This window comes from Somniosus microcephalus, chromosome 6 (genome assembly GCF_052327205.1).
Source record: "Somniosus microcephalus isolate GS21.2 chromosome 6, FLI_Smic_1.0, whole genome shotgun sequence".
Taxonomy (NCBI): domain Eukaryota; kingdom Metazoa; phylum Chordata; class Chondrichthyes; order Squaliformes; family Somniosidae; genus Somniosus; species Somniosus microcephalus.
In genome coordinates this window covers 256,572,764-256,588,876 of record NC_140992.1, presented here as the reverse complement: position 1 = coordinate 256,588,876, position 16,113 = coordinate 256,572,764, and the positions used below count along the sequence as shown (strand labels likewise).

Here is a 16,113-nt window from a genome sequence, read left to right as displayed (position 1 = left end):
TCTTACTTTAATGTTAAATCACACAGAAGTGCAATAATAAATTGCTCGTAAATATCAGTAATTACGCTAAATTTACTTGCAATTGTTTCTAATTACATTTACATTGTAAACTAAATCTGTTGCATTTTACTACCATTGGCATAGATACTAAGAATTTAAAATCTGTTACAGTTTTAAATTGACTTACAACCTTAATTATAATCCTAATTATTATTTTTTTGTTGATAATGGTGCCTGCAGTAACTGTTCAGTATACTATGATTAAAGGAGCTGTTTACACAACCTTCTGTCTCCGTCATGACGATACCTTTGTAACACTGCTACTGTGAGAGTAGATAAGTCAAACAATGCAGTTAATGCAAATTTTCCCTCATTAATTTTCTTCTTGATCTGAAGGTTGTGCTCATTAATATGATGAATGTCAATGTGGGAAGTGGAGCACCTTTTCCATTCTGTCGGCCAGAATCGGCATCAGGCTTTTCGTGGTAAGGTAAAGCTGGTTCAGGTACAGAGTAAAGCTCCCTTTAATCAGTCCCAACAAAACAACTTAGCCCAACTTCGTAAGAGCGCCCTCTGCTGCGCCAGTGTGAAATATTCCACTTCAAATACGAACCCTTCATATCGTTGCTCTGATTGGGGTTGTCAGTTAGTGCCAGTTTTGCGCTGAGACTCCCTGACCACTAGTAATGGAGTTGAGATTGCCCAAACTCCTTTCACATAAAACTTTTTATAACTGACAGAAGAGACTTCCATGCCATCAATCGATCAGATCAGATTGTAGGAATCCATACTGTGCCGGAGGTGAAAGGTCGCTGTCCAACCTATTTATTGCATCACTCAGTATTGTTTAATGATTTGGTTTGAGGTGATTTCAAATGTGTGGTCTTTATTGTGTATGCTTATGACAAATATTTTCAAAAATAGTGACCTAATTTTTCCATTTCATTCTTATTTTTGATACTGAGCAGTTAATATTCAAGGTTGCGATTGATAGCTAGCAGACATTACCATCACATTGTAACAACAGAACCCTCCATTAGTTCTTGCCACCGTGCTGCCTTCCCATTTGCCTTTTAACCCATCAGCGACTAGTTTTAATTATGCAGCTGTTGCCAGTACAGTGTGATGGTCTGACTCCTTTTACTTTCTTCTGTTGATTACTGATAATTACTTTATAATTTTACGTTGTAATGGTTAAACCATTCAAAACATTTTATTGTTTAAGCCACAGCTATTAACGCAAATGTAAATCTAGATTACTGTGATTTGGAGTGTGGTGTGATTAAATCTAAGTGTAGGTTTGTGCGAGTTAAGACACTTGAGTTGTTTGGATTTATGTAGAAACAGCTTCACGTTTTCAGTGTAAGTGATCATATCCATAGAATGTTTACATGAAAATCAAATTGCTTTCAAAATAAAAGAACTTCAATACACAAACCTTTTTTTGTCTAAACTTTTCAGCTGGTGTCAGATGATGTTCTATTGTAGATGGAGGAGCAGCTTGAAACTTAAAGTTCCTAATAAGGTTTCAGTGTATGCATTTTCTAATCATGAATGTTTTAATTTGGAGTTTGCTGCACGTGAATCCTAAACTGCTTCCACAAGGTTTTGGGGGAGGGAGGAATTTTCAATAAACTGTATTAATATGGAAATGTAAGCACCCGGAAATATAGCATCGTAAGAATATTTATTATATTTATATTTATACCCTGCAAAGTGTTTCAGCGTGAAGGCTAAGTTAAGGTTTATAGAGGGAAATATAGGATACTTATACTTCACTGTCAGATCTACAGTGTAAACTCCATTGAAAGCTTTTAAATTTTAATAGTGATGTTGAATAATTCATTAAGCATTTAAAATAGTTTTTACTTTGAACTTTTTTTTACATTTTTGGAAATAATTTTATGTTTCTAACTTGAAGTTCTGGATAAATGGACACATTCTGCCTTCATTAAACCACAGTCCCTCGGAGAGGAGAGCTTGCATGTTCAAAGATGGGCAAACTATAGTACCATCAGTAATAAGGTTGGGAGCCAAGACCCAGTAAACTCATAAAAGAGATGACATTAAAATTAAGAATATTATGTAATGAGGGTGAAGCGTACTTAGTAAAGATGGCTCCTTTTTTTATTCATTCACGGGATGTTGGGCGTCGCTGGCATTTATTGCCCATCCCTAATTGCCCTTGAGAAGGTGGTGGTGAGCCGCCGCCTTGAACCGCTGCAGTCTGAGAGGTGAAGGTGCTCCCACAGTGCTGTTAGGGAGAGAGTTCCAGGATTTTGACCCAGCGACGATGAAGGAAGGCGATATATTTCCAAGTCAGGATGGTGTGTGACTTGGAGGGGAGCTTGGAGGTGGTGGTGTTCCCATGCGCCTGCTGCCCTTTTCCTTCTAGGTGGAAGAGATCGTGGGTTTGGGACGTGCTGTTGAAGAAGCCTATGTGATATGTTAGACTGGTTGGTTGTTTGTAATATCTTTCTGACAGGTTTAGGTAAAGATCTAACTAAATAATTTATGTCAAATGTATTTCCCATTGCCACCCTTGCACTATTTTATAGTTTTGTTTTTATAGCAATATTTGGGGAAGTAGTGGAGAAGTGAGACTGTAACTTAAATAGAGAACAATGGAGTGAATCCAAGGCACTAATCTCATCTAGGGTTTTAGGTGATATAAACTGCGAGAGCATAGTGTATAATGTCATTGGAACCCCAAAATGAGATTATGATCTCAAATTCAATCAGGGGTGTATGTATTTATTTGTTTGATGATGGACATTCTCTGTGTCTTTCACAAGGCATTCTTCTTTGTCGCTGATAATATCCACACTAAAAGATTGTGATACAGTCACTGCAAGTTTATTGAGAAATAAATTACAGTTGCTTGCTGGAAAATAGCATGGTTCCGGGTATGTCATATTCTCTTTCTTTAGGAGCAATACAAAATTGGCTCTATTGTGAAAGTTGCCTTTTAACTAGGCAATTCAATTTACTAATCGGGGAGGGTTTTTTCTCTTCCTGTTTTATTTCTCTTTCTCCTTTTCCTGCCCTTTTGTCTCTGCACTTTTCCTGTAAGCTCCGAGTCCTTGCTGGGGTAAAGATCCATGGATGCTCTTCACTCTCCAATAACTTGCCTGACTTGTTTCACCTGAGAGTCTAACCAGTGAGTGAAGCAAGGCCAATTGATCACAAGATGTCCCTGGTCTGTATATCTGTGCCACTCACACCCTTAAGTAGCTGAGCCATTCAGAGAGCCCAAGGAAGTCCTTAATGAAATTGTTAACTACAGGTTGCGTGCTCTGTAATACAGTGCTATAACACTGGATGATTCTACAAGACATATGTACAAAATGCTTTTCAATTTTCATTTTAATTAACAAATCACTGAAGTGTATTATTGATGAGAAATAAGATTGCCAGAAATGCTGAGTCCTCCTTCAACTACTTTTTTATATATCGCTGTTGCATTGCCTTGAACATACTGAGTCAGGGACAAGCTCTGTTTAGCAAACTGAGCAATGTCAGTGACCCGATGCACAAAACTTTCTCTAAACAAATTTTTACAAAATCTCAATTTTCATATTTCCTAAACAGTACAGTATAATGACCTGGAAGTTACTCCATGGGCACAATCCGGAAGGCACCCATTCCTGTGCCCATTCTGCCGATGTCAAGTTACCCTCAAATTTCCTGCCAATCTCATTAGAAGATGCCCGGACATAAAAATGGGCGTAAATCAGTGTAAACAGTGTAAACAATCAGGGCCCAAGGAAAGCGCAGATCTCACACTCATATTCCTTCTATGTATGAAAATTAAAGTTACAGCTCATTTAACCATCATTCATGCACATTAGGCGCACATGTTTAGGAACCTGCAAGCAGGGAAGCGTTTCAATGTGACATACTTATGCAATAAAAATGTATTACAAGAAAGAGAAAATATAGAGCAGATCTCAGTGATGATTTTTTTTTTTAAATGCTCCAACAATTGCAATAAAACATTAGAAATATTACTGTTTCCTGCTGCACCTGAAAATCGCATCGTAATTTTGAGAGCACCGCTGAGCAGGTGCAAACGCAGGAAACTCAGATACCAGGCTCTCTAACTTGGGGGCGGGGCCAGTTTTATGGGCGGAGATGCGTTCAGGCGGAGGGATCGAAAGACAGCCGTAAAAAAAGAGAGGAGATCTGGGCGTATTGTAGTTATGAGCGTAACTCACGGCTGAATTTCTGTGATCATTGAAGCCACATAATTGGTTTGCGCCCAGGTTACGTGTGCCTCTGGCTGCAAGTACAGAGGAAATTCAAGGTGAATGATGTATAAACTTATTTAATTTTGTTGCATATTTTTGACTTCTATACATATTACTGATGTATAAAGTGATATTAATACTTGGCCCTTGATCATTCTGTTTGCAGCCACTGTAAATGACAGTGCAAACACATATTCCTATTTCACTTCGACATATTAAATGGCAGTCGTGTTTTGCAGACGTGCTTGCAGTAAGTTGGTATTTTTTGTGCACCGAGGCTAAGTGGAATGACATCCAATTTTTCTTTTACAATATTTCCTGCTTGGGAATGATGGTTTGAGGCAGCATACGTGTGGAGGGAGCCTGGATTTGGGCAACAGGATGCAGTTTATATTCCTCATTTCCAGAGCCAGAAGATGGGGATGGAAGCGGTGTCTCCGGCGATGCTGCAAGAAACATGGACATTTCCAGGTTACAGGCTTATCTTGCAGAAACCTTCAAAACACTTGACTACTTGCTCCAGTATAAGCTAACTCAGAAAACTTCCTGCAAACTCAAAAAAAAAACACAAGTGTTCAGATATTGAAAACCTTTGATTGCCTCATGTAGTATCATGTGCACTCCATATAAAAATACTAACAATATCTACCCCTAGTTATCAATAACATTGAACTACAACCGAATTCAAAATATGCACTAGTGCTACAGGAAAGTGCTCTAGCTGCTTTAAAACAATGACTTTCAAAGCAACTTTTTGTAAAGTGTGGGTTAGGGAACTTACAGATTTGAGCATGATGGATTGCTGAGGACATACCAGCTGGTATCAATGCATGGCCACCCAAAGGATCCTGAACTAGACCAGAATGTCCAGAGTGCGGGTACTGCGCTACCTCGGTTGTGGATCCTGTGACGAGATGAAGGTTACATCAAATCAAATCAAATCAACTTTTATTGTCATTGTTAGTGCACAAGTGCAGTACAACGAAATGTAGGCTTGCGGCTCCCGAGAGTGTACATTTAGATTAAGACATTTAAACATTCAACATACATTTGGCTTGTAATACATTAACATAAACATAACCATAATAAAGTGCATTGGCAGATGTGCAGGCTTTAGAGTTTATTTGTGGAGTTCAGTAGGATGACAGCCCTGGGAAAGAAGCTGTTCCTGAATCTGGTCGTACGGGTGCGAATGCATCTGTAGCGTCTCCCAGATGGCAGGAGGGCGAACAGACTGTGGCTGGGGTGGGTAGGGTCTTTGATGATGGACCGTGACATAGCAAAATCTTTATTAAAGAGCTACAATATAGGCTTAGGTAACGTAATGAGACACAATAAAAGTCGCTGTTAAAGTTCCTAAGACATCAATAGGGTGACTACATTTGCTTTACTTTATTTTAAAGTATTCACCCATGACGAATTTAAGAAAAACAATTAACAAGTGTATCGCCCTGACCCTAGACACAGTGCTTGAGCTTACTCTGAGTAGCATTAGGTGTAATTACCTGAGCTGTCACGTACCACCAGAGTGGGCCAGTTTCAATAGATGGTGGAAAGAGCCATCTGATGGCTCAATGGGTTAATAGAGTGCGTGTAACCGAGTCAGACAGACCAGGAACATCTCGGGTTGGATTTCTAATCAATACTGAGTTAGTTTGATCTCAACTGCGGGTGAGATGCAACTATTGTAATTGAGTAGACCTGAGTTAGAAAAGGGGATCAATTAGGCAGGATTTGCGTTCCTGACTCTTCCCTGGTAGCACCTGTTAGAAAGTGAGTGTGTGTGGATGTCAGGTGGCTATTGGATCAAGCTTGGCTGTAATGTCCTCCACAGCTGATTAGCATGCTGAAAATGTGTGGCCACCAATGTGGTGAGGTATCAGAGAGTGACTGGTATCAATGGAACCATACTTGTCCCTAGTCAGTGAAGAGAGGAGAAAAGAAAATTGGAGAAGGGAAAGGATTCCAAAATCTGAGATGTACCCGGATAATGTCTCTGGGCCCTGTAAGATACGGTAGGATAAAGGACCTGGAGTAACTTCAGCCACCCGTTTAACACTACTGTTGCTCATATATCAATATGGAACAACTTATTGCATGGAGAAATGAGATTTTAGGGGCAATTTTCCAGGTTTGTGCTGCCAGCAGGAAGCCTTACTCGCTGGTGATATGCACCAGGAAACCGTGGGCAGTGCACCTGTCATGTCCTGAAGCACGTTCTGGGCCAGCAGCATGGCCGAGCAGATTGTTTGGGTTTATTCTTTCTTCAGTTGAACCCACATTGCAGTTACTCTCCAATAAAACCTGGATTCAAATCAAGTAACGTTGTCTGCCCGAGGTTTCTCTTTGCCTTGAATCTGGAGTTAGGAAACTCTAATCTTGGTTCTAGAGTGACTATAGAATGTGCCTTTGAACAGCAGCTTTATATATACATCAATTCAATAAGGAGGGTAAGATAGTGACTTAATGTCACTGCATTGATATTCTTCTTGTGTGCCTGTATTGCTCAGCTCTTTAGGTCTGCTGCAGGTACTTGGATTGATTAATACAAGTATGGATTAACTAAATGGACATAGTTTGTTTTATAGTACTTGTACAAATAGTTTTTTTTTAAATGTGGGTAGCGAATTTTGCGCACATCAAGTTTAAAAGATGTCAGTGTTGAGAAGTAGAACTTTTATTTTAACTTTCATCACACAGTCTTAGCATCAAGCACCCACACATCAGGTGTGATGCAGTGACGCATTGAGCAATCTTTCAGATTGATTCTACTGTCTGAAAGGTGTGCATCTCAATTCAATAATGCAAACTATAAATAAAAGTATCTGAAAACAATTGCATTGAGATAATGTGATTAGCTGTGGAGGATAGAAATTGGCCAACCTGATGTCTTTCGTATTCCTGGAAAACTATGAAGGGAATTCTTTTCTCTGTCCTTCGAGACATACACACATCAGTTGTCATTTTAATTTCCAAATGTGCACAGTTTGAATATAAGTAAGTCCATTTAGTTCCCTAAAGCAAGCGTTGTATGAACACTTTATTGACGAGGTTGTGAATAGTAAATTCAGGAGGCCACAAAAGCGACTAAAGGTAAGAAAATTTAAATCCTATAATAAATGTTACATGTATTTTTTCCTTGAATTAGTTATTGAATAAAACTGAATCACTTTCTTGAAAACTTGCTTGAACATCATAATGTTGTGAAATTAGACCAATAAATCAGTCTCCATTCTGAGCTGAGTCTCTTTTAAATATGTTCACAATTTCAAATAATGAAAAAATAACATTAATTGATCTCCTGTGGTGTTTCACACGGTGAGTTAAGACCAAGTGTCGCCTTCAGGTGAAGTGGGGTGGGAGATAATTGGGTCAGTGCGCACAGACACAATTCAGTTCCCATTTTAAAGTCATACATTCTGTCCTTATTTTGAAAGAAAGAGCTTGCATTTATATAGTGACTTTGACATTCTCAGACTGTCCCAAAGCACCTTACAGCCGATGAATTACTTTTGCCGTGTAGTTATTGTTGTTGTGTAGGCAAACATGGCAGCCAATGTGTGCACAGCAAGGTGCCACAAACAGGAATGAGGTAAATGATCAGTTATTCTATTTTCTGGTGGTTTTATTTGAGGGGTAAATGTTGACCAGGACACTGGGACAACTCTTTAGAATAGTACCTTAGGATCTTTTACATCCACCAAGGGCAAATGGGCCCCAGCTTAACTTCTCATCCAAAAGACAACACCTCTATCAATGCAGCACTCCTGTAGTACTGCAATAAAGTCTTACATAGATTATGTGGTCTATAGTGGGGCTTGAACCCACAACCTTCTGACTCGGGGACGAGAGTGCTACCACTGAGCCAAGGCTGGCGCTTTATACAAGTCTTTGATTTTATATGATCATTTATAGTTAAATTACAAAACAACAATAATTTGGGAATTAGAGAAATAGGATTGGTTGAACCATAGGAGCGTCTTTGCAGAACAGCTAGAAGTGCTAGGAGCTGCAAATCTGAGGTGCGATGGCACCACAACTGATGGGAGGGTGTAATTACAATGTGACAAGTTTACATAGGCAGTTTTCAATCTGAATGTGGACATGCTAACTTTTCTCATTATGAGTTGCTATCAGGAAGTAAGGTTTTGTAGACGGGAAGTGCATGCAGATATAAGATTGTTAATATATTCCAGATATAGGGGGAGAAATTGAGTCGCGCCCCCTTTGGGGCACTAACTTTGCTGGGGCGCTACTTTTAGCCTCCCGGAAAAATTAGCGCCCCCGCGGCTGAAATTGAGTGGTAGCGCCCCAAGAGGGAAGCGGGGCGCTTCCAGTAGCGCCCCGCTTCCCTCTTGGGGTGCTGTGAGGGAATATCGCGGCACGTCGCGCCGAGGTATTGCAGGCCTTCCTCCACTTCTTAAAGGGGAGGGGCCTTGTGCAGCACGAGCCGGGGCCCAGCTGGGCCACCGGGGATCGGAGTGCCGGCAAAAGAGCCCGGCACTCGAGAAGTGCCGGGCTCATGGAGCGCAGCCGGCACTCCGCGGGGGGCGGGACTGGAGCGGAGGCAGGTGCTGGCAAGCGGCCAGCAACAAAAATGGCCGCCCGGCACCTCGCCTTTAAATAGCACCACCCTGGCCACAGGTAGGCCCCCCTGACCCCGTCGGACATTGCGTCCGGCGGTAAGTCAGAGGGCGCTACCGAAGATTGCAGCCGGGGCGCTGCGCACACCGATGACGTCATCGCCGGCGGCACATCGCCACGGGGCGCTAACGGGGGGCGCTAACGGTTACCGCCGCCGCTAACCTCCCGCTGAATTTCGTTGGCGGTGCCGCACCTGGGCAGTAGTTGCTTTGTGCCCTGTTAGTGCCCTCTTAGGGTGTTAACGGGAGGTGCAAAGCAACCAAATTTCTCCCCCATAAACCTTTCAAATTAAAACCACAGTTTTATTTTGTTTCCCACTTTGCCAAACCTTCAAATTGTACAGCTATTGGATTCACTCAAGCAAAAATACCCAAACTATCACAGTTGCTTGTATTAATGTGATGCAGTGTTTGCAGTAATGCCTGCTGGGAATTCATGTGCTGGTAAATGCAGCAGATGTTGTTTATTTCACAGTGTTAATAAGAAGTCATTCACGTCTGACTTTAACCTTTATGATAGAAATCCTGCTTCAGTATTCACTTGCTAAATAAGCAAGCTAACAAATGTGGCAAAATAGAACTTCGGTAAGACTGGTAATTAGGAATCATTCACAGCACATAATATAAAATAATAGTGATAGTACTGCATAACACTTGTAAAAAATAATTGGGTTTATGCTATAAATCAATGAAGATAAAATAAGAAATATATTGATCTTGATGTGCTTTAATATGTATTTTTTCTCTGCTTAAGTATTCAAATCGTATGAATAAGTGAAAATGTAGCCTCTATTATGTGATGTAATTCACAGAAAATCGTGTGGATCTTACTCTGTCCTTGAATTTCTGCTTTGCTTCTTTTTCATTTTGAGTTTTGGTACTGTACAATGCTCTATCTGTACGGAAAATATATACTATTTCTTCACAGATCTGATTTTCATTCATTTACGTATGACACGGAATTGATCATCCTGTTGTATAAGATTTATTTTTCACTCTTATTTTGATACTGTACTCAATATAGTGTGACCGAAATAATCGTATAGCAAAGATCAGTTAATTGCACTGAGGAATGCGTTAGCGATATTGGCCTAGAAATTCAGTATAGCCATGTTTGGGGCACTACAGCATGTCGTTCGCTAACTTTTGCGCCCGGCGCAACTTAGCGCCACCTTCGCCGATATTCAGTTGCATCGCCCCAAGAGGTTGCTGCTGCGCTAAAGCAGGCGATGCACGACTATCATTAGGCGCTAAGCCGGCGATCCGGGGCGCAAACACCGAAGGCGGGCGCAGCGCAGGTGCGGCGAGTTGCTCATTGAGGGCAGACAGTCAGGCGCCGGTCAGCACTTAAAGGGGGAGGGTGGAATTGCTTGGCTGCCATGCCCTGCACACTGCAGCCCTAAGGCAAGGCCTGAACACTGCTTCTGGAACAGCTCCACGCCCAGGAGAATGGAGAAGGCCAGGGAGAGAGCGCAGCGCTTCAGCGAGGGTGACCTGAGGCTGCTGGTTGGCGCAGTGGACCGCAGGCGCCATATCCTCTTCCCTGAGGGTGGCAGGAGGCCGCTGCCCACCGAATATCGGAAAGCATGGAGGGATGTGGCAAACCGGGTCATGTCCAACAGCGTGGTTGGCAGGACACCAACCCAGTGCCGGAAAAAATTCAACGACCTCACTCGGGTTGTCAGGGTGAGTACCCTTTCCAGTATCCTCCTCATCCCTGCATGTGCACCTCACTTTATGGCCAAACAGGTCTGAAAGCCGTAATGGCCAGCCCTCATCCAGCAGCTATGGGACTGTCATGAAAAGCACTTGTGCAATCAGGACTTTAGACACTGTCCGGGCTAATCGAACATGGGAGGCAGTGCGGGCAAGATCAGGGCTTGACACTGTCAGGGCTAATCGAACATGGGAGGCAGTGCGGGCAAGATCAGGGCTTGACACTGCACTTAGAGGCGGTCCTTTCTCTTGCAGGCCAAGCTGGCACATAACAGAAGACAGCAGCGACAGACCGGGGGAGGTCGTCCTGACCTGAAACAGCTGAGCGACCTCGAGCAGCGAGTGGAGCGGATCATGGCAGGCCGGCTGAGTGGCCCCGTCGCCACTGGAGATGCTGACCCTGTTCTGGGCACCAATGGTAAGGTCATCACCTTTTTGACCTCTCCCTTTCCACTTGCGCCTCACACCAGCATCCTTTGCCACTATCGAACCAATGCAGTGCACAGCAGCACTCATGCCTCCCTCGCTGCCGCCCTGTCCTCACTCTAAAGCAACTCTTGTGCCTCCCTGCTTTCAGATGGTGACTCGCCAGGTGAGGAGGTGGCCCCTCAAGCTGGCACTGTGTCCGAGTCAGACATAGAGGAGGAGGAAGAGGAAGCCAGCCCATCAGGGACACCCTCAGCCGAGGCAGCCCATGGCCATGATGGTGACACGTCTTCCCTGGAGGGGAGCAGGGGGGAAGGGTCGGAGGATAGCGAAGCTCCGGGGACCAGCGGGCTGCAGCAACGCGGGAGGGGTGGGGAAGCTCGGCGGCCTTCTCCCCGGAGGGTGAGTGCGGCCTCCAGTCCTGCTACGGTGAGCGCAGAGGAGGTGCGGCTCCTAGCGGAAATGGGCGCCCAGGCTGAGCGCAGGCACACTGAGCTCATGGCTGCAGTGGCAAGGATGCCTGACTCCATAGAGTCACTGGCAAGGAGTGTGCAGGAATTCAGGGCAGCACAGGCCAGGAGTCTGCAACAATTCAGTGCAGCACAGGCCAGGAGTCTGCAACAATTCAGTGCAGCACAGGCCAGGAGTCTGCAGGATGTCGCGGCAGCACAGGCTAGGAGTCAGCAGGACTTCGCTGCTTCACAGGCGGCTTCTAGCCAAGTGCTCAGTCGTGCCGTGCATTCACTGGCTGCTGTCATGCAGACACAGACCAGGGCTACACGGGCACTAACTGCTGCCACACTCGCTGGATCGGCCAGGCATCGCCGGGGCACTCGCTGTGCCGCAGCAGCCCAGCAGTCTGTGCCTCAGCAGATTGCTGCGCATGCTGCAGTGCTGGCCCGTGCGCGTGCCAATGTATCAGCCGACCAAGGAGTGCCTGTGATCTGTCAGGTTGGCAGCATTCCTGCAGCCAACACTGTCACTCCTCCATTGCAGCTGCCACCAGCTGTTGGACAGACTGCTGCCGCTCAAGCAGAGTTGGAGCAGTCAGCAGCCGGCCCCTCCAGGCCCAGAGCTGGTCCAGGCCGACCACCAAGGGCATTTGCCGTCTCACCATCTGACCCTCAGCAGCCTTCCCCCAGCCTTGCTGCAGCCACTGGGGTCTCATTGAGGAGGAGCTGCAGGGCGGGTAGGGGCCAGTCACGGAAGCGAAACGGATCACACTCGCAGGGGAAAAAGTAGAAGGTGTGGCCAAATGTTTTGTTTTACTTATAAAAGCCGAGACTGGTGTATTTGTTTCACATTTAAAGGCCGAGACTGATCTATTTGTTTTACTTGTAAAGGCCAAGACTGGTGTATTTGTGTTTTTGGGGGTGGTTTCTCTCCATTAGTTTGTCATGTGGGAAGGGCACAGAGGTATCATAGTAAAAAATTTTCTTAAATCGCACTGTCCATGCTTTCTTTTGTAAGTCCTGGTTGCCCTGCTCGGCTGAGGGCTTGTGGAGTGGCTACATTCATCTTCTGCCATTGGCACAAGCCATTCCCTGAGAGGGGGCCTAGAACCGACTTGCAATAAGCCACCGACGGGCGGCCCTTGCACTTTCTGCCTCCCTCCTGTGCTGGTCCTCCTCCTCCTCCTCCTCCTCTGGTGGTCCTCCAATGTCTGCTGGCAGTGGCTGAGTCCTGCGGATAGCCAGGTTGTGCAGCATGCAGCACACGACAACGAAATGGGAGACTCGCTCAGGCGAGTACTGTAGGGCTCCTCCGGAATGATCCAGACAGCGGAACCGTTGCTTCAGCATGCCGATTGTTTGCTCAATGATGTTCCTGGTTGCTTGATGGCTGTCATTGTATCCCTCTTCAGCAGGGGTGCTGGGTGCACGGAGTGGGGTCATCAGCCAGGTGCACAAAGGATAGCCTTTGTCCCTGAGAAGCCATCCTCGTGGGTGAGGCTGGGCCTCGAACATGTCTGCCACAGAAGTCTGGCGCAGGATGAAGGCATTGTGGCTGCTGCCTGGAAAGCGGGCATTGACAGCTAGGATGAGCTGCCTGTGGTCACACACCAACTGCACGTTGAGCGAATGGTAGCCCTTCCGGTTGCGGTAATCCTCGGCATTCTCTAGAGGTGCCTGCAAAGCCACATGCGTGCAGTCAATGGTGCCCTGCACCATGGGGAAGCCCGCTAATGCTGCAAAGCCCATTGCACGCTGTTGCTGCTTGTCAACGGTCATGGGGAAGGAGATGAACTGACGCCTCCTTCTGAAAAGGGCATTGGTCACCTGGCGGATGCAGCAATGTACCGCAAACTGGGAGATGTTGGAAATGTCCCTAGTAGCGGATTGGAAGGAGCCAGTGGCATAGAAGTTGAGAGCCACCGTCACCTTCACTGCCACCAACAGAGACGTCCTGCTCCTCAGCTGTGGCTGCAGATCTCCGCAAAGCAGGTGGCAGATCTCAGTGACCACCGCCCTTCTGAATCGCAGCCTCCGAACACACTGCTCCTCAGACATGTTCAGATATGAGAACTGCTGGCGGTATACCCTGGGTGGGTAAGGCCTCCTTTGCCGACGCCTGTTGCCCCTTCTCCGTCTGGCCATGACTGGCACTCTCTCACAGCGTCTCTGAGCCCTTTGAATGCAATGGAGAAGCCCAACGTTTCCACCCATTGCAGCCCCCATTATATGTTTCAATCAATGCTATGACTCTGAAGTTAAAGACAAGTGCAAAGCTGTGGCCTGAAGCCACAAGTACTTGTGCGAGTGTTGAGCCAAACCAGAAAGCTCTCTACCTTTGTCTCTCTCCAAAGATCCGTGTCTCACAAAGAAGGAGTGGTGCAAAATGGCTGCCATTTATACTGCAGGAGGAGTCCCCTTTAATTAGCGCCCCCCCGCGCCCCGCAGTGACTGGGAACCGTTCCCCTCTACCAGTCGCTAGGGGCGCCAGGCGCACAATAGGCCGGCGCCACTGAATTTCCGGTTTGGGGCGCACAAAGGGCGTTGCACCATGAAATGACGTCAGGATCTGCGCGCGCAGCTGAGCGCGCGCAAAGGTTTTGCGCCACCGCTAAATCTTAACTGAAGTTCGCGAGAGGCGCAGATCGCGCTGCGCCCGGGCGCTAGCTGCTTAGCATCCCACTTCTCCTCCTCCTAAGGCGCTAGCGGCTGGCGCAAAGAACTGAATTTCTAGGCCATTAGGTTTGAAATTTGAAATACATTTTACAACAGTATCAATTCATATTGCACAGTGAAGTCCTCTTTAAGATTCATTCTCTCAAAATCATATCCACCTTAAGAAAAACTTTTCAAAGCTGTTCCAGATTATAATTTTATTTCAATTATATCCAACAGATGGTCTTTGACCAAAGTTCATCCTATTACTCGCCTTGTACAGGAAGCAGTGTGGATATGAATTCACCCAGAAATTAGGGTTACATTTAACAGAATCTGGTAAATACCTCTATTTCCAGCCCCCCACATACTCTTTAAAATTCATAATTTTGGAATAAATTCCTTAAAAGAATACTAGTGGAATTAAATATATATATTTATTTGTCTGTCTGTGTAAGCTCCTTTCCACTATAAAATCTTTGAAGACAGGAGGCTCTCATTCCACCAGACTAGGCCAGATTTAAACTTAGGCCTCAGTCATGAAAAGCCAGTGTCTAATCTATCAAGGCATGCAGTCCCCATCGATTTCTTTTTAATCATATTGATATCTATTTAGTATCTTAAAGCGCTTGTGTATGCGCCCATTTCCTGTTCACAAATTTCACTTCTGTTGTCACAATTTTCGCTCATACTTTTTATATCAACATTTAGCATTTGAAAAGGTCTATCCAACCAGTTATAATGGAAATTCCCTATGTAAACAGATCCCTGTGACCCTGTAACTGCGGGCCACAGCCATTAGGTGGCACTGTAGCTCCTCTGACTAATGGTGTGTGTATAAAAATAAAACCTGTTTCTCACCTCCCAGGAGCATTTCCTGCAAAAGACTATCAATTCGTGCCACTCCGAAGAGTCTGGCAAACTGAATCTGCTCAATCATCTGCCACGTGATGCTCTGCAGCGATGGAAGAAGCAGGAGAATATCACCGAATCGTCCACGTGAATCATACTGTCGATCATTGATATAATCCTCCAGGTTGACCTGCACTTGGAATCGCATGTTCTTGATTTTTGCTGAATCACTTACGCCCCTGCAATCTATGATAGAAAATTCACAGTAAGTTAACATTTCTGTATAAAACGTAACACCTTAGAGGTATCTATATCTTTTGATGGAAAAACAAAAATGCACAGATACAAACAAAATTAAATCAGATGAGGGTCATAATTAAAGATGAGAAAAAGCCAATTGCCGCACTAAGTTTATCCCTCTAGTACCCTAACACTCCCAGCCTAGCGTTCAGCTGCAGTATGAACCTAAAGTTTGCATCTTTACTACACTGCCTGGCAGATCATTCTAGATACTTAGCACATTTTTGTATGAAGAAATTCATTCTGAATATCTGATTTAAATTTACTGGTGACAGTAAGGTATATTTTTGTGTTTAGACAGGGTGTATTGGAGCAGTGAATAGATGAAAATTGGGTGGGGAGATTGAACACCCATAAGGGACCCAGCCTGGTTTTCAATCCATTTGAGTGGAAAATCGGGCTGGCTCCCTTATAGGTGTGCAGTCCTCCCCTCTGTTTGCTACGTCCAGATGCTCCTAAACAGTTGCAGAAACAGCAAAGTTTGCCCCTGCATGATTTATCCAGTACAGTGCTTTGCATTGGAAGCTAAGAGCAAAAGAAGATCGACACTACTGAACTAATCCTAGTGCTCAGCTGATGGGGCCCATGGCGGACCTCATCTAACTGCTTGTGAGGGCCTCCATCTGCACAACCTCTCGGCTTCATCATCCACATGCTGAGTTCTCCATGTCTCTACACTATCGGGGAGGTGCCAAGCGCAATCCAGAGGGTTGAATGGTCAAAGGATCATTTGGTCTAACCCAATCTAGTGGATTGCTAAGCATACACATGAGCAGGGAAATCCCTGTTTACCCGCTTAGGTAGGGAATGATTGCTGGT

The 16,113-nt window shown here is 45.0% G+C and overlaps 1 protein-coding gene across 2 annotated transcripts in view; it reads right to left on the bottom strand.

Moving 5' to 3' along the window:
- Positions 1 to 2,840: 2,840 nt before the first annotated feature.
- The window catches only part of LOC147116679 (hepatocyte nuclear factor 4-beta-like), a 61,471-nt gene continuing 48,198 nt past the window's right edge, over positions 2,841 to 16,113 (bottom strand). For both annotated transcript variants that reach the window (XM_085991783.1, XM_085991784.1), the window contains exons 8-10: positions 15,004 to 15,240; positions 5,032 to 5,154; positions 2,841 to 4,696 (exon numbers count right to left, since the gene is read on the bottom strand). In XM_085991783.1, coding sequence (XP_085847909.1) covers positions 4,557 to 4,696; positions 5,032 to 5,154; positions 15,004 to 15,240 — 500 coding nt within the window. In that variant the 3' untranslated portion in view covers positions 2,841 to 4,556. The remainder of the gene's footprint in view (positions 4,697 to 5,031; positions 5,155 to 15,003; positions 15,241 to 16,113) is intronic.